This window comes from Pristiophorus japonicus, chromosome 21 (assembly GCF_044704955.1).
Source record: "Pristiophorus japonicus isolate sPriJap1 chromosome 21, sPriJap1.hap1, whole genome shotgun sequence".
Lineage (NCBI taxonomy): Eukaryota > Metazoa > Chordata > Chondrichthyes > Pristiophoridae > Pristiophorus > Pristiophorus japonicus.
This window is the reverse complement of record NC_091997.1, coordinates 63,523,914-63,542,135: the sequence shown is the minus strand read 5'-3', so window position 1 is coordinate 63,542,135 and position 18,222 is coordinate 63,523,914. Positions and strand designations below refer to the sequence as shown.

At 53.5% G+C, this 18,222-nt stretch overlaps 1 protein-coding gene across 1 annotated transcript in view; it reads left to right on the top strand.

Annotated features, from left to right (window-relative positions):
* Window positions 1-1,970: 1,970 nt before the first annotated feature.
* snx33 (sorting nexin 33) overlaps window positions 1,971-18,222 on the top strand; it is a 28,540-nt gene continuing 12,288 nt past the window's right edge. Inside the window, exon 1 of the mRNA XM_070864889.1 lies at window positions 1,971-3,746. Within this exon, the coding sequence (XP_070720990.1) occupies window positions 2,294-3,746 (1,453 nt within the window). The 5' untranslated portion in view covers window positions 1,971-2,293. The remainder of the gene's footprint in view (window positions 3,747-18,222) is intronic.

Sequence of the window (18,222 nt, the reverse complement as noted above, 5' to 3'; positions counted from 1 at the left end):
CCTTTCTCCAGATACCAACCATCATTCTGCTTCATTTCTGGGACATCAATTCCCTTTCCCTTTCTTTATCTCTTATTTCCGAGAATGATTCCATATCCATTTCCTCTTATTATTGCTCTAGTCTCTAATCACAATTTCTAATTGTTACGTTATTTTTATAATACCCGTAGCAAACTCTTGATCTCATTTACAACCGATGTGCTACAGGTCCTGCCCTTCCCGACTATAATCACTAGCGATAGCTTGAGAGTTCAACGGATGAAAATTAGAACAGGTTTTCAGATTCCCAATAACCTAGGTACGCTGTACAATGCAGAGTTCTGTTGACGCAGCTTATCATTTACTGACGATTCTGCTTCTCCACATCAACTTATTTTGTAAAGAATAAATATGAATCTTTTTTTCTACTTGATGTGGCAGCTTACAGATGGTGAAATCAGAATTTAAATCACTGGCGATGAACTGTTATGAGCTCAATCACTATAACGTGACAAAATGTAGATGTATCTTACTCTTGGAAGCCAAACCCATGGGATGCTCTGTGTCACTGCACACATTAAATTATTTTTTTTAAGTTAGGAACAATTTTAGTGTAAAAGTTAGACAACATCAAACTTTACAGAGACGAACCTCAAAGCAATAATATATCTGTGGTCAAGATGATTTAGTGAGGGAATGCTGGTTCCTATCTTGGGGACGGTTACAAAACGCTTTGTGAGAAGATCAGGAGAGATGTTTACTATTTTCACTGGGATGTTGTTGTTTTTCCCAGTAATGAGGCTATGAACATGTTTTATTCCCATACTGATTGTTCTGAACTCTGACACCAGTTCCATGACATAAGATAAATATTTGATGGAGGTAACATCATTGCCTGCGGTGCAATAAAAACTGTCACATGTCCTTTGGGAAAAACAGAAAAGGAAAATTAAACGGACTCCAGAGTCCTGGTCATTACCTGCTGGAAAGTGCCCTCCAGATGATCACATTGAATGCCAGAACAGGCTCGAGGGGCTGAATGGCCTCCTCCTGTTCCTATGATCCGTCTTTTGAATGAGATGTTAAACTGAGGCCCCGTCTGCTCTCTCAAATGGACGTAAAAGATCCTATGGCACTATTTCGAAGAAGGGCAGGGGAGTTCTCCCCGGTGTCCTGGGGCCAATATTAGACCCTCAATCAACATCACTAAAACAGATTATCTGGTCATTATCACGTTGCTGTTGTGGGAGCTTGCTGTGCGCAAATTGGCTGCTGTGTTTAAAAAAACAAATGTGTTCACAGGTTGTGGGTGTCGCTGGCAAGGCCACCATTTATTGCCCATCCTCAAGAAGGTGGGGGTGAGCCGCCATTTCAGAGGGCAGTTAAGAGTCAACCACATTGCTGTGGGTCTGGAGTCACATATAGGCCAGACCGGGTAAGGACGGAAGATTTCCTTCCCTATGATGGGTTTTTAGACAATCCGGTAGTTTCATAGTCACCATTACTGATACTAGCTTTTTATTACAGATTTATTAAATTAACTACATTTAAATTCCCCAGCTGCCGTGGCGGGATTTGAACTCGCTTCGCTAGATTGTTAGTCCAGGCCCCTGGATTACTAGTCCAGTAAAATAATCACTGTGCTACCGCGCCCTTCTGTCCTACATTACAACCGTGATTACTTTCAAAAAATACTTTATTGGCTGTAAAGCGGTTTGGGACGTCCCGAGGTCGTGAAAGGCGCTATAGAAATGCAAGTCTTTGTATGCTGTGGCTACCACAGTCAAATAGCCCACCAACCCTTACACACGAGGGTTGAGTTTGCAGAGGAGAGGGGCAGTCCTGGGCTACAGACTCCAGCAGGAGACAGTCCGAAGCCTCAGTAAATGCCGGAGTGAGGGGACAGGAGCGGTGGATTGCAATGCCAGCCTAAGATCCAATACCTAGAGGGCAGTCGAGAACTCCTTTTGGAAACGGCAAGAAAACTTTTGGTTGTGCGCCTCAAAGTCCGAGCTCGTCACAACAAAGAGGAGTTGGCCGCGGCCATCGCTTGGACATCGCAGGTTCCCGGGACTCGGACACCAGGGGCAAGCTCCCCTGCTGGGCAATGCAACCGGGGCAAGGCGCACGGTAGGAGCTGCCCGTCACATCGCTTTCCTTGGCCGGGGCTCTGCTAAAATATCGCCAGCCGAGCTGGAGAGAGAGAGAGTTGGAGCGACAGCGATTGCCCGCACCCTTCCAGTCCCATCTCCAGGCTGCCTGATCCCGCACCCGGAGATACTTCAATCCCTCCCCCTGTCCCATCCCCTGGACCATGGCTTCCATCAAAGCCAAAGCCCTCTACAGCTTCCAGAGTGAGAACCCCGAGGAGATCAGCATCCAGGAGAATGAGCAGCTGCTAGTTTTCAACGAGAAGTCTTTGGATGGCTGGCTAGAAGGCCAGAATAGCCGGGGGGACAAGGGGCTCTTCCCAGCTTCCTATGTGGAAATCCTCAAACCCAGCACACCCTCGTCATACACCTCCAACTCCTCTTTCACTGACCACTCCAGCCCTGCCAGCTCGCCCGTCAGCCAGTCCGCATTCTACGCCCTGAGCTCTGGTGCCCCCTACCAGCAGGGCAGCTTCGAGGAAGATGACGACGATGATTGGGATGACTGGGATGACACTTGCACGGTGGTGGATGAACCTGGGGTGACCGGTGACACCAATGGCCACAATCATCTCCACCCGTACACGGCCTCCCCATATCCCAGCGTGGTTTACAGGCAAAAGCCAACTGTGGAAAGGCAGGATAGCACGGCTAGTCGGCTAAGCACGAAAAGTAGCGCCGTGGGCAAGAACTTCAACCGTTTCTCAAGTTTTGTGAGATCTGGTGGGGAGGCTTTCATCCTGGGTGAGGTGCCCGCAGTCTTTAAGACTTCCGAAACCTACTGTGTGGAAATGAGTTCCGACGGGCCTCAGTGGAGTGACAGCCCTCACCCCTTCACCTGCACCATCGAGGAGCCTACTAAGCAGACCAAGTTCAAGGGCATCAAAAGTTACATCTCCTACAAGCTGACCCCCAGTCAAACCAACTACCCCGTGTACCGTCGCTACAAACACTTTGACTGGCTGCACAACCGGCTGCTGCACAAGTTCTCTGTCATCTCCGTGCCACATCTGCCTGAGAAACAGGCCACGGGCCGATTTGAAGATGACTTCATAGAAAAACGCAAGAGGCGCTTGATCCTGTGGATGGACCACATGACGAGCCATCCAGTGCTCTCCCAGTATGAAGGATTCCAGCACTTCCTGACCTGCACGGACGACAGGGCTTGGAAACAGGGCAAGAGACGGACAGAGAAGGACGAGTTGGTTGGTGCCAACTCCTTCCTCACCATCCAAATCCCGCAGGAGCATCAGGATCTTCAGGACGTGGAGGAGAGGGTGGACACGTTTAAGGCCTTCTCCAAGAGGTTGGACGACAGTGTACTGCAACTGAGCAATGTGGCCGCCGACCTCTGCCGCAAACACGCCGGAGGCTTCAGGAAGGAATTTCAGAAATTGGGCACCGCGTTTAATTCAATCAGTCAGGCGTTTGAGATGGATCAGCCACACCTGTCAGTCCCTCTGAACAAGGCCATCTCCAACACAGGGAAAGCGTACGAGGCCATCGGGGAGCTGTTTGCAGCGCAGCCCAAGAATGATCTGTTCCGCATGTTGGACACGCTTTCTCTGTACCAAGGTCTGCTGTCCAATTTCCCAGATATCATTCATGTTCAGAAAGGTAAGCTGACCTCACTGTTATAGCAGTTTATCTCTGTTTGATTCACATCAGATACCAGATGTAAGATCCTGCATTCATCCCCTTCAGTCTTACAGGATGCACTAGGTCTCCGAGGTGTTGAGGTTCTCCCTGATGTGATTAGCCTTTCTTGGGGTCATTGAGGAAGCTGGGTTTGTGTTATCTCACAAGTGTCCGGGACAGGAAAGAAACAGTTTAAAACCTCAATCTTTTCTTATCTCTCTAGGTCCATTGTTATCTGTACAAGGCCCAAGGACGTTCATTGTACATATACTAGTAATCTGTGGTGATCTTGTCATGCACAGGGAAGCAATATTATTAGCAGTGTACAAGCAAAACAGCTGTACAGACTCGACCTAGGATTATATACAAGCTGCATAGACTGAGCAATGTGTTATAAGAACATAAGAAATAGGAACAGGAGTCGGTCATATGGTCCCTCGAGCCTGCTCCGCCATTCAATAAGATCATGACTGATGTGATCATGGACTCAGCTCCACTTCCCCGCCCGCTCCCCATATCGTTTAAGAAACTGTCTATTTCTGTCTTAAATTTATTCAATGTCCCAACTTCCACAGCTCTCTGAGACAGCAAATTCCACAGATTTACAACCCTCTGAGAAAATAAATTTCTCCTCATCTCTGTTTTTAATGGGCGGTCCCTTATTCTAAGATCGGGCCCTCTAGTTCTAGTCTCCCCCATCAGTGGAAACATCCTCTCTGCATTCACCTTGTCAAGCTCCCTCATAATCTTATACGTTTCGATAAGATCACCTCTCAATCTTCTGAATTCCAATGAGTAGAGGCCCAACCTCCTCAACCTTTCCTCATAAGTCAACCCTCTCATCCCCGGAATCAACCTAGTGAACCTTCTCTGAACTGCCTCCAAAACAAGTATATCCTTTTGTAAATATGGAAGCCAAAACTGTGCGCGATATTCCAGGTGTGGCCTCACCAATATCTTGTATAGCTATAGTAGGAATTCTCTGCTTTCATATTCCATCCCCTTTGCAATAAACGGCAAGATACCATTGGCCTTCCTGATCACTTGCTGTACCTGCATACTATCCTTTTGTGTTTCATGCACAAGTACCCCCAGGTACCGCTGTACTGCGGCACTTTGCAATCTTTCTCCATTTAAATAATAACTTGCTCTTTGATCTTTTTCTGCCAAAGTGCATGACCTCACACTTTCCAACATTATACTTCATTTGCAAAATTTTTGCCCACTCACTTAGCCTGTCTATGGCCTTTTGCAGATTTTTTGTGTCCTCGCACATTGCTTTTCCTTCCATCTTTGTATCGTCAGCAAACTTGGCTAAGTTACACTCAGTCCCTTCTTCCAAGTCGTTAATATGGATTGTAAATAGTTGGGGTCCCAGCACTGATCCCTGCGGCACCCCACTAGTTACTGGTTGCCAACCAGAGAATGAACCATTTATCCCGACTCTCTGTTTTCCGTTAGTTAGCCAATCCCCTCTCAATGCTAATATATTACCCCCACCCCGTGAACTTTTATCTTGTGCAGTAACCTTTTATGTGGCACCTTGTCAAATGCCTTCTGGAAGTCCAAATACACCACATCCACTGGTTCCCCTTTATCCACCCTGTTCGTTACATCCTCAAAGATCTCCAGCAAATTTGTCAAACATGACTTCCCCTTCATAAATCCATGCTGACTGCCTGACTGAATTTTGCTTTTCCAAATATCCTGCTACTGCTTCTTTAAAAATGGACTCCAACATTTTCCCAACCACAGATGTTAGGCTAACTGGTCTATAGTTTCCTGCTTTTTGTCTGCCTCCTTTTTTAAATAGGGCGTTACATTTGCAGTTTTCCAATCTGCTGGGACCGCCCCAGAATCCAGGGAATTTTGGTAAATTATGGGGGATCTGTATGGACTGAGCAGTGTGTTAAATGCATTTATATAGTGCCTTTCATGACCACTGGACATCTCAAAGCACTTTTTTAAAAAAAGTGTAGTCATTGTTGTAATGTGAGAAATGTGGCAGCCAATTTGCACACAGCAAGCTCCCAAATAGCAATGTGATAATGACCAGATAATCTGTTTGTGATGTTGATTGAGGGATATATATTGTCTGGGACACCGGAGAGAACTCCCCTGCTCTTCTAAGAAATAGTGCCATGGGATCTTTCACATCTACCTGAAAGGGAGATGAGGCCTCAGTTTAACGTCTCATCTGGAGTGTCCGCCTAGATTTTTGTGCTCCAGTCTCTAGAGTGGGACTTGAACCCATAACCTTCTGAATCAGAGGAGAGTCTGCTACCCACTGAGCCACAGCTAAGACTATGGGGGGATCTGTGTGGTCTGAAACTGAGAGATGCAAGGAGATATACACGGACTAAATAAAGCACAGTACAGGGGAAGTTGTGTGAATTGACCGGTATGTTAATCAGGAACTATACAGACTGAACATTACATTACACAGTGAGCCGTATGGACTGAGCACTGTATTACATAAGAGCAGTTGTACAGAAAGGACAGTGTGGCGCACAGGGATAGCTGTACACACTGGATAGTGTGTTACATTGCAGGAGGCGAAGGGACTGAATAATTCATTACACGAGGGAAGCTGTACGAAGGGAACAGCACATTTACACGGGGGAGTTAACGGACAGCAAGAGCTGTATGGACTGAACAACTTATTACATCAGAGGAACTGTTGGGGTTGACCAGGGAGCTGCAGTGCATCACTTGGGGGGCAGTGTGTTACCCGGGAGGGGACTGTGGTTACCCCAGGGGGGGGGGGCTTTGTGTTACCCGGGGGCGGGGGGCGCTGTGTGTTACCCGGGTGGGGCGGGGGGCAGCTGGGCTGTGAGTTACCCGGGGGCGGAGGGGGGCTGTGTGTTACCCGGGGGCGGAGGGGGGCTGTGTGTTACCCGGGGGCGGAGGGGGGCTGTGTGTTACCCGGGAGGAGCGGGGGGAGGCTAGGCTGTGTGTTACCCGGGGGCGGAGGGGGGCTGTGTGTTACCCGGGAGGAGCGGGGGGCGGCTGGGCTGTGTGTTACCCAGGGGCGGAGGGGGGCTGTGTGTTACCCGGGAGGAGCGGGGGGCGGCTGGGCTGTGTGTTACCCAGGGGCGGAGGGGGGCTGTGTGTTACCCGGGAGGAGCGGGGGGGCGGCTGGGCTGTGTGTTACCTGGGGGCGGGGGGCGGCTGGGCTGTGTGTTACCCAGGGGCGGAGGAGGGCTGTGTGTTACCCGGGGGCGGAGGGGGGCTGTGTGTTACCCGGGGGCGGAGGGGGGCTGTGTGTTACCCGGGAGGAGCGGGGGGCGGCTGGGCTGTGTGTTACCCAGGGGCGGAGGAGGGCTGTGTGTTACCCGGGAGGAGCGGGGGGCGGCTGGGCTGTGTGTTACCCAGGGGCGGAGGGGGGCTGTGTGTTACCCGGGAGGAGCGGGGGGCGGCTGGGCTGTGTGTTACCCAGGGGCGGAGGGGGGCTGTGTGTTACCCGGGAGGAGCGGGGGGGCGGCTGGGCTGTGTGTTACCTGGGGGTGGGGGGCGGCTGGGCTGTGTGTTACCCAGGGGCGGAGGAGGGCTGTGTGTTACCCGGGAGGAGCGGGGGGCGGCTGGGCTGTGTGTTACCCAGGGGCGGAGGGGGGCTGTGTGTTACCCGGGAGGAGCGGGGGGGCGGCTGGGCTGTGTGTTACCTGGGGGCGGGGGGCGGCTGGGCTGTGTGTTACCCGGGGGCGGGGGGGAGGGGGCTGTGTGTTACCCAGGGGCGGGGGGCGGCTGGGCTGTGTGTTACCCGGGGGCGGGGGGGAGGGGGCTGTGTGTTACCCAGGGGCGGGGGGCGGCTGGACTGTGTGTTACCCGGGGGCGGGGGGGAGGGGGCTGTGTGTTACCCGGGGAGAGTGCCAGAGACCTCCCCACCCCAATACAGTGGAGTCAGGGAGCTCACACTCCTCGACGATTGTTGCATCTTTATGTTTCACACCCGCTGTTGGTACCACATCAGCCAGAGCCTGAATTCAACCGTGCAGCGCCACACCATCAGTGCACTGTGCCAGCCTGAGTCAGAGGGTTGTGGGTTTAAGTCCCACTCCAGAGACTTGATCTCCAGGGACTTGATCACATAAATCTAGGCTGACACTCCAGCGCAGTGCTGTACATGAGAAGATTAAGAAATAGCAGCAGGAGTGGGCCATTTGGCCCCTCGAGCCCACTCCACCAATCACCAAGATCATGGCTGATCTTCTACCTCAACTCCACCTCCCTGCACTATCCCCATATCCCAAATATTTATCGACCTGTCTTGAATATACTCAATGACTAAGCATGCACTGTCTGAGGTCTTTCAGACTAACGTTAAACCAACGTTAAATCTGCTCTCTCAATAAGATCCCATGGCACTATTTTGGTGCACTGGCCAATATTTATCCCTCAACCCATATCGCTAAAACAGATGATCTGGTCGTGCTCACATTGCTGTTTGTGGGAGCTTGCTGTGCTGCTACATTACAACAGTGACTACACTTTGAAAGTACCTCAATTGCTGTAAAGTGCTTTGAGACATCCTGAGGTTATGAAAGATGCTACAGAATTGCAAGTCTTTCTGTCTTTCTTTATTTCATGATGTAGAGAGACAAAGAAATCCCCAACCCCATCCAGCCCATAAATTCACATGATGCTGGCTGTTCAGCTGTGGAAGGTGCTGAATGGACACCTCATGGGGATTAGTCCAAGGAGGCTTTTCCTGAGACCATACTCCTCTTCCTCTGAGTGGCAGGTTTTGAGGCATTGGGAGAGGCCCACGAGTAAATATACCTTCTCCCGTCCTGTACATGCCCCCCACCCCCCCGCACATCCCAGGAACGTAAATTGTTGTGTGGGGTGGAGAGGGGGGGGGGTGGTTTCTGAGTTCACGGGATTGGAAATGTGAGTTAAATGGTTGCAGGTTGTTCCCACAGTTTGTGATTCTCTCTCTATCCCGGGAACCCAGGAAATAGAATTCTTGTATGTGAATCGTGGAGCAGGGGAGTGGCGTTTGACTCAGTCACTGGAGGATTTGCATTTCTGAGTGAGGAGCAAAGTATGTATCAGGCTCATCATTGTGGCGAGCCCATCAGCACTTCTCATTTCTGGGCAAACCTGTTCTGACAAACAAACCCAAAACTGGGGTTTTATTTCAGGTGGTGAAATAACCCTGCTCCCAGTCTTTTGCCCTTTGCTCAACTGGGATCCGATCCAGACCAACTCTAGACACTTACTGTATCCCAGTGTTACACAGTGACAGACCTGTACCCACCTGTACTGTATCCCAGTGTAATACTGTGACAGACCTGTACCCACCATTACTGTACCCCAGTGTTATACAGTGACAGACCTGTACCCACCAGTACTGTACCCCAGTGTTATACAGTGACAGACCTGTACCCACCAGTACTGTACCCCAGTGTAATATTGTGACAGACCTGTACCCACCAGTGCTGTACCCCAGTGTAATATTGTGACAGACCTGTACCCACCAGTACTGTACCCCAAAGAACAGAGCCACAAAGCACGACATGAAAGGTATGTCAGGGATGATGTGATGAACTCCACTGTTGCTCACCTGACTTTGGTCGAGAGTAGCTGAACTGACCAGAAAGGTTTCACGTTTGACGCCTGCTCAGTTATCCGGTCTCAGCGAGCAGTGGAACCGGACTCCAGTGTGAGAGGAGGGATAATTGGAACAAAATACTAGCATCTATGCTGTGCTCGACGAAAATAAAATGGCATGGACGAAAGGAAAGGAACAGTGAGTTGACATGTTGTGAAGTTGACTCATTTAATCTGGGGTAGTGTACGGACTGCTGCTGAGGGGAGTGTGTCTGATCCCATCGTTAGCAAGGTGACATGCCTGCTGTCTGCAGTGTGCCACACTCGGAGCCGGAGCTGGGAGAGACGGGGCTGGGACACCTGGGAGTCGGGGCTGGGACACCTGGGAGGGACAGGGCTGGGACACCTGGGAGTCGGGGCCGGGACACCTGGGAGGGACAGGGCCGGGACACCTGGGAGGGACAGGGCCGGGACACCTGGGAGGGACAGGGCCGGGACACCTGGGAGGGACAGGGCCGGGACACCTGGGAGGGACAGGGCCGGGACACCTGGGAGGGACAGGGCCGGGACACCTGGGAGGGACAGGGCCGGGACACCTGGGAGGGACAGCGCTGGGCCACCTGGGAGGGACAGGGCCGGCGGAGAAGGGGCCTGGGGAGACGGAGCTGGGAGGGACAGGGCCGGGACACCTGGGAGGGACAGGGCCGGGACACCTGGGAGGGACAGGGCCGGGACACCTGGGAGGCACAGGGCTGGGACACCTAGGAGGGACAGGGCTGGGACACCTGGGAGGGACAGGGCCGGGACACCTGGGAGGGACAGGGCCGGGACACCTGGGAGGGACAGGGCCGGGACACCTGGGAGGGACAGGGCCGGGACACCTGGGAGGGACAGGGCCGGGACACCTGGGAGGGACAGGGCCGGGACACCTGGGAGGGACAGGGCCGGGACACCTGGGAGGCACAGGGCTGGGACACCTGGGAGGGACAGGGCCGGGACACCTGGGAGGGACAGGGCCGGGACACCTGGGAGGGACAGGGCCGGGACACCTGGGAGGGACAGGGCCGGGACACCTGGGAGGGACAGGGCCGGGACACCTGGGAGGGACAGGGCCGGGACACCTGGGAGGGACAGGGCCGGGACACCTGGGAGGGACAGGGCCGGGACACCTGGGAGGGACAGGGCCGGGACACCTGGGAGGGACAGGGCCGGGACACCTGGGAGGGACAGGGCCGGGACACCTGGGAGGGACAGGGCCGGGACACCTGGGAGGGACAGGGCCGGGACACCTGGGAGGGACAGGGCCGGGGGAGAAGGGGCCTGGGGAGACGTAGACGGGGCCTGCGCAAGGCCAGTCCTGCCATCAGTAACCTGCAGGAGGAGCGGTGGTTGGACGACTGACTCCCTGTCGCAATCTCCCCAACTGTGCCGTCAGCGTAACTCGGCGCCAATTTCTGGGTTTGTAGATGTTAATTTGGAGGCAACGTACAGCTAGTTATTCACAACCACCCCCGTTATTATAAAAAATATACACCACCGAAAGGGAAACTGCAAATGACAGGAAAAGCAACAGCCACTCCGTCGCCAAGAGGCAATGCTCTCCCAGTCACTGTGGTGCAGCTCACGGCCAGATGCACAATGTGTGCAGATGTGGAGGGGGTCCCAATTCTCCGAGCGCTGTCGCAGGGAGTTCAGGGCGAATCTCCATGCATCGCCACCCATCGACAGTGGTTACTGAGGCACTGCGGGTGTGTGCTGTGAATGACTCGTAGCGTGGCAGTGCTTTGTACAGGTGGGTAAAGCGGCATGCGACGTGAGATGTCAGGGTGGGTGAGGCAACATGTGGGGGGGCCAGGCAATATTTGTTACTGATCCCTTCTCTCCAGCCCAGACCCTGGTGCCAGATCCGAAGATGTAAGTGAGGTTTGCAATGAGGTAACCGTCTGAGGGTGCGAGCCAAACATTTTTCCTGTTTATTCATCGTGTTCATACTTTCTTTTTGGTGTTTTATTCTTGCTGAAACTCTTTTGAAGTTCACGTGGTCGCTGTTTGCGGTGGTAATCCAGGCCTGCGGTAAACAATCGAGCAGGCCAATGCTGGCGGCGATTGTCTCGGTCTGCTGTTGTGAGATTGAAACGCACGAACACGGTTTGAAATTCAGTACAGAGAATGGCGGCAGCAAATGGTGTATTTATTCCAGATTACAGCATCCACAGTATTTTGCTTTTGTAAATGGTTGGCCAACCAGTCAGCATGCAGCGCTGGGGCATATTCCATCACATGACCTCCTACTGCCCCGCCCCCTCTCCCACCATTGGCTGCCCGACATGAGCCCTGCCTTCCCACGGCCAGTTGAAAGCAAACAGACTCTCCATTATCTGATTGGCTGATTCTTTGACTCTTCCCCTTTCCAATATTTTCACAATTAATCAAGGTGTTCAAAAGAATTGAAAAAGAACATGTTGTTTTAGCGCCCCGATGATTGTTCTCCTGGAGACTCTGGGGCGTGGCTGGAGGGTTGGGAACCCTACTCAGTGATTCAGTGACCGATGAGCTCACCTTCTCGCACCAATACTCACCCTTTATATCTTTAAAAACCCAGACGGTGATTCCTGTAATAGTAATGTTTCACGGTGCACTCAATCCAGCATCTATCACAGCTCCTGCGCTGACAGGGGGACAATAAAGTGGCAGTCTTCTTGCCGAAACACTTCCCCCTCCCTCCCCCCAGCAAGTGTCGGCCGTGGCTCAGTGAGTAAACACCCTCGCCGCTGAGTCAAATATTGTTTGTGTTCGAGTCCCACTCCAGAGACTTGAGCCCATAATCAAGGCTGACACTCCAGTGCAGTGCTGAGGGAGTGCTGCACTGTCGGAGGTGCTGCCTTTCAGATGAAACGTTAAACCGAGGCCCCGTCTGCTCTCTCGGGTGGAGGTAAAAGATCCCACGACCACTATTTCGAAGAAGAGCAGGGGAGTTCTCCCCAGTGCCCTGGCCAATATTTATCCCTCAATCAACATCACAAACAGATTATCTGGCTATTTTTACATTGCTGTTTGTGGGAGCTTGCTGTGCGCAAATTGGCTGCCAGGTTTCCCACATTACAACAGTGACTACACTCCAAAAAGTACTTAATTGACTGTAAAGCGCTTTGGGACATCCTGAGGTCCTGAAAGGCGCTACAGAAATGCAAGTCTTTAACTCGCGGAGTTCCAAAGGCAGTTTGTATATCTGTAGGACAAGGCCTTCCAATCCAAGGGGGAAACTCAGTTCCAGACACTCGAGGAAGCTTGGTGGCTCTGGAAGATGTGTGGAACCTGCTGAAGATCCAGATCTGAGGAAACTGACGCTGGCCAGCTCACACCTCGAGGTCCTCAGGGCTTCAGGTCGGGCGTCAGAACATCTACAAGACATAGCAAAGTGGGAAAGTCTGTAACTGGAAAGTTGCCATGGGGTGAGTGAGCTGTTTAGCAACTATTTGCCAGCATGACAAAGGAACTGATGTGAAGGCACCACACCCAGCCAAAGGTCACTCATTGCTGTGAAGTTGGCTAAACAGTTTATTGAAGTGACTGTAACTATTTGTACTGGCACAATGCATCAGCCTTCCTCCGATGGTCTATTGTGTTTCTGAGCTCACTGTCTGCTGAGGCTGTGGCGATAACATTAACCTAACCGCAGGATCGGGAACCCCGCCCAAAATTTACTTCCACTGACTGCACTGTAGAGTAGAATCAAGTGTTAAACTGTAGTTCCGCCTGATCTCGCCAGTTCCACACCAGCGGGCGAGGTTGGAATTGCCCCCTGTGTTTCAGTACGATTGTGCTGCTCTGTGATTGGCTTCCGCTCTCCTGCCTCAGCTCTCCCTCCCGCACCACCAAGTCCAGCAACACCATCTGGGGGCAGTGCCTTAGCCTGCACAACGATGGATTGGGGAGGAATAGAGCGCAGTGAGGAGAGAGAGGGAGAACAGCGAGTGCGACTGCCAGCTGGCCCTGGGGTTGGGCCCAGGCCCTGGGGTTGGACCCTGACCCTGGGGTTGGACCCTGGCCCTGGGGTTGGACCCTGGCCCTGGGGTTGGACTTTAACCCTGGGGTTGGACCCTGGGATTGGGCTTTGACCCTGGGGTTGGACCCTGGGGTTGGGCTTTGACCCTGGGGTTGGACCCTGGCCCTGGGGTTGGACTTTAACCCTGGGGTTGGACCCTGGGATTGGGCTTTGACCCTGGGGTTGGACCCTGGCCCTGGGGTTGGACCCTGACCCTGGGGTTGGGCTTTGACCCTGGCCCTGGGGTTGGGCTTTGATCCTGGGGTTGGACCCTGGCCTTGGGGTTGGGCTTTGATCCTGGGGTTGGACTTTAACCCTGGGGTTGGACCCTGACCCTGGGGTTGGGCTTTGACCCTGGGGTGGGACCCTGGCCTTGGGGTTGGACCCTGGCCCTGGGGTTGGGCTTTGACCCTGGGGTGGGACCCTGGCCCTGGGGTTGGACCCTGGGGTTGGGCTTTGACTCTGGGGTGGGACCCTGGCCTTGGGGTTGGACCCTGGCCCTGGGGTTGGACTTTGACCCTGGGGTTGGACCCTGGGGTTGGGCTTTGACCCTGGGGTTGGACTTTGACCCTGGGGTTGGACCCTGGGGTTGGGCTTTGACCCTGGGGTTGTACCCTGACCCTGGGGTTGGACTTTGACCCTGAGGTTGGGCTTTGACCCTGAGGTTGGGATTTGACCCTGGGGTGGGACCTTGGGGTTGGGCTTTGACCCTGGGGTTGGGCCCTGACCCTGGGGTTGGACCCTGGCCCTGGGGTTGGACCCTGACCCTGGGGTTGGGCTTTGACCCTGGGGTTGGACCCTGGCTCTGGGGTTGGACCCTGACCCTGGGGTTGGACCCTGACTCTGGGGTTGGACCCTGACCCTGGGGTTGGACTTTGACCCTGAGGTTGGGCTTTGACCCTGGGGTTTGGCTTTGACCCTGGGGTTGGACCCTGGCCCTGGGGTTGGGCTTTGACCCTGGGGTTGGACTTTGACCCTGGGGTTGGGCTTTGACCATGGGTTGGACTTTGACCCTGAGGTTGGGCTTTGACCCTGGGGTTGGGCTTTGACCCTGGGGTTGGACCCTGGCCCTGGGGTTGAGCTTTGACCCTGGGGTTGGGCTTTGACCCTGAGGTTGGGCTTTGACCCTGGGGTTGGACCCTGACCCTGGGGTTGGACTTTAACCCTGGGGTTGGACCCTGACCCTGGGGTTGGGCTTTGACCCTGGGGTTGGACCCTGGGGTTGGGACCTGGCCCTGGGGTTGAGCTTTGACCCTGGGGTTGGGCTTTGACCCTGAGGTTGGGCTTTGACCCTGGGTTTGGCTTTGACCCTGGGGTTGCACCCTGGCCCTGGGGTTGGGCTTTGACCCTGGAGTAGGACCTGGGGTTGGACTTTGACCCTGGGGTTGGACCCTGGCCCTGGGGTTGGACTTTAACCCTGGGGTTGGACCCTGACCCTGGGGTTGGGCTTTGACCCTGGGGTGGGACCCTGGCCTTGGGGTTGGACCCTGGCCCTGGGGTTGGGCTTTGACCCTGGGGTGGGACCCTGGCCCTGGGGTTGGGCTTTGACCCTGGGGTTGGACTTTGACCCTGGGGTTGGACCCTGACCCTGGGGTTGGGCTTTGACACTGGGGTTGTACCCTGGCTCTGGGGTTGGACCCTGACCCTGGGGTTGGGCCCTGGGGTTGGACTTTGACCCTGAGGTTGGGCTTTGACCCTGAGGTTGGGCTTTGACCCTGGGGTTTGGCTTTGATCCTGGGGTGGGACCCTGGCCTTGGGGTTGGGCTTTGACCCTGGGGTTGGGCGCTGACCCTGGGGTTGGGCTTTGACCCTGGGGTTGGGCCCTGACCCTGGGGTTGGACCCTGACCCTGGGGTTGGGCTTTGACCCTGGGGTTGGACCCTGGCTCTGGGGTTGGACCCTGACCCTGGGGTTGGACTTTGACCCTGAGGTTGGGCTTTGACCCTGGGGTTTGGCTTTGACCCTGGGGTTGGACCCTGGGGTTGGGCTTTGACCCTGGGGTTGGACTTTGACCCTGGGGTTGGACTTTGACCCTGGGGTTGGGCTTTGACCATGGGATGGACTTTGACCCTGAGGTTGGGCTTTGACCCTGGGGTTGGGCTTTGACCCTGAGGTTGGGCTTTGACCCTGGGTTTGGCTTTGACCCTGGGGCTGCACCCTGGCCCTGGGGTTGGGCTTTGACCCTGGAGTAGGACCTGGGGTTGGGCTTTGACCCTGGTGTTGGACCCTGACCCTGGGGTTGGGCCCTGGCCCTGGGGTTGAGCTTTGACCCTGGGGTTGGGCTTTGACCCTGGGGTTGGACCCTGGGGTTGGGCTTTGACCCTGGAGTAGGACCCTGGGGTTGGACTTTGACCCTGGGGTTGGGCTTTGACCCTGGAGTTGGGCCCTGGACCTGAGGTTGAACTTTGACCCTGGGGTTGGGCTTTGACCCTGGGATTGGGCCCTGGCTGACCCTGGGGTTGGACCCTGACCCTGGGGTTGGACCCTGACCCTGGGGTTGGGCCCTGGCCTTGCTGGGCGGGTTTAGATCTGAACAGAAGAGCAGTTACTTTCACCATTAACCAGAGATTGATCATCAGTCCCCAAGCTAATATTTAAACACAGTTGCACCAGTTCTGGCTTCCTTCCATCGAAGCTGGAGGTGCCGACTCCCCCTGCACACCTCAGCCTTTCTCCTCAGGGTTGTCACTGATACAAATAGCATCCTCCGCAAGGGAGGACTGTGTTATTTCTGGGTAACTTATCAGCGAGCTGGACTGGAGCCGATCGATAGAGAAGGCAGCAAGACCTGACCTTGATCATGTTGGGATGGCAAATAACCAGCTTAACTGCAGCATCTCACGCTCACCAGGAGGGTTGTGAGTGTTATATTGCCTTTTAAAAGAGAATAGCTGTGGCTCCGTGCTAGCACTCTCGATTCTGAGTCAGAAGATTCAAGCCTCACTCCAGAAACTTGAGCACAAAATCCAGGCTGATGTTCTCAGTGCAGTACTCAGGGAGCGCCGCATTGTTGGAGGGGCAGTACTGAGGGAGTGGCGCACTGTCAGAGGGGCGGTACTGAGGTAGTGGCGCACTGTCGGAGGGGCAGTACTGAGGGAGTGCCGCACTGTCAGAGGGGCGGTACTGAGGGAGTGGCGCACTGTCGGAGGGGCAGTACTGAGGTAGTGGCGCACTGTCAGAGGGGCAGTACTGAGGGAGCCCCGCACTGTCGGAGGGGCAGTGCTGAGGGAGTGGCGCACTGTCAGAGGGGCAGTACTGAGGGAGTGGCGCACTGTCGGAGGGGCAGTACTGAGGGAGTGCCGGACTGTCGGAGGGGCAGTAGTGAGGGTGTGCCGCACTGTCGGAGGGGCAGTACTGAGGGAGCGCCGCACTGTCGGAGGTGCGGTCTTTCGGATGAGATGTTAAACCGAGGTGGATATAAAAGATCCCATGGCACTATTTTGAAGAAGAGCAGGGGCGTTTCCCCGCCATCACCCGGTATCCTGGGGCCAGTATTTAATCCCTCAACTAACATCACTAAAAAACAGATTATCACATTATGTGTGTGGGAGCTTGCTGTGCGCAAGTTGGCTGCCACATTTCCTACATTACAACAGTGACTACACTCCAAAAATACTTCATTGGCTGTAAAGCGCTTTGGGATGTCCTGAGGCCGTGAAAGGCACGACATAACTGCAAGTTATTTTTAATTTCCCCTTTGTGGTGTGACATCTTTCATTCTGCTAGGTGCCCTACTGCTTGGAAAACTGCAGAGGAAGCAAGCCTGCTGATCCCTGGCACAGACGCCACGTAACAAGCCGCAACTGGCTGAGCAGCAGCTGAACTTACTGTGCATGCTCTGTATGGACCAGCTCGACATCACTCCTAGCCCCGCGCTGGAATTCTCCCCGCACTTATCTGGAAGCTATCTTAGATCTGGTTCTGTGTAATGAGACAGGAATAATAAACAATCTCTTAGTAAAAGATCCTCTCGGAATGAGTGATCACAGTATGGTTGAATTTGTAATACAGATTGAGGGTGAGGAAGTAGTGTCTCAAATGAGCGTACTATGTTTAAACAAAGGGGACTACAGTGGGATGAGGGCAGAGTTGGCTAAAGTAGACTGGAAACACAGACTAAACGGTGGCACAATTGAGGAACAGTAGAGGACTTTTAAGGAGCTCTTTCATAGTGCTCAACAAAAATATATTCCAGTGAAAAAGAAGGGCAGTAAGAGAAGGGATAACCAGCCGTGGATAACCAAGGAAATAAAGGAGAGTATCAAATTAAAAACCAATGCGTATAAGGTGGCCAAGGTTAGTGGGAAACTAGCAGATTGGGAAAATTTTAAATGACATCAAAGAATGACTAAGAAAGCAATAAAGAAAGGAAAGATAGATTACGAAAGTAAACTTGCGCAAAACATAAAAACAGATAGTAAAAGCTTTTACCGATTATATAAAACGGAAAAGAGTGACTAAAGTAAATGTTGGTCCCTTAGAAGATGAGAAGGGGGATTTAATAATGGGAAATGTGGAAATGGCTGAGACCTTAAACAATTATTTTGCTTCGGTCTTCACAGTGGAAGACACAAAAACCATGCCAAAAATTGCTGGTCACGGGAATGTGGGAAGGGAGGACCTTGAGATAATCACTATCACTAGGGGGGTAGTGCTGGACAGGCTAATGGGACTCAAGGTAGACAAGTCCCCTGGTCCTGATGAAATGCATCCTAGGGTATTAAAAGAGATGGCAGAAGTTATAGCAGATGCATTCATTATAATCTACCAAAATTCTCTGGACTCTGGGGAGGTACCAGCGGATTGGAAAGCAGCTAATGTAACGCCACTGTTTAAAAAAGGGGGCAGACAAAAGGCA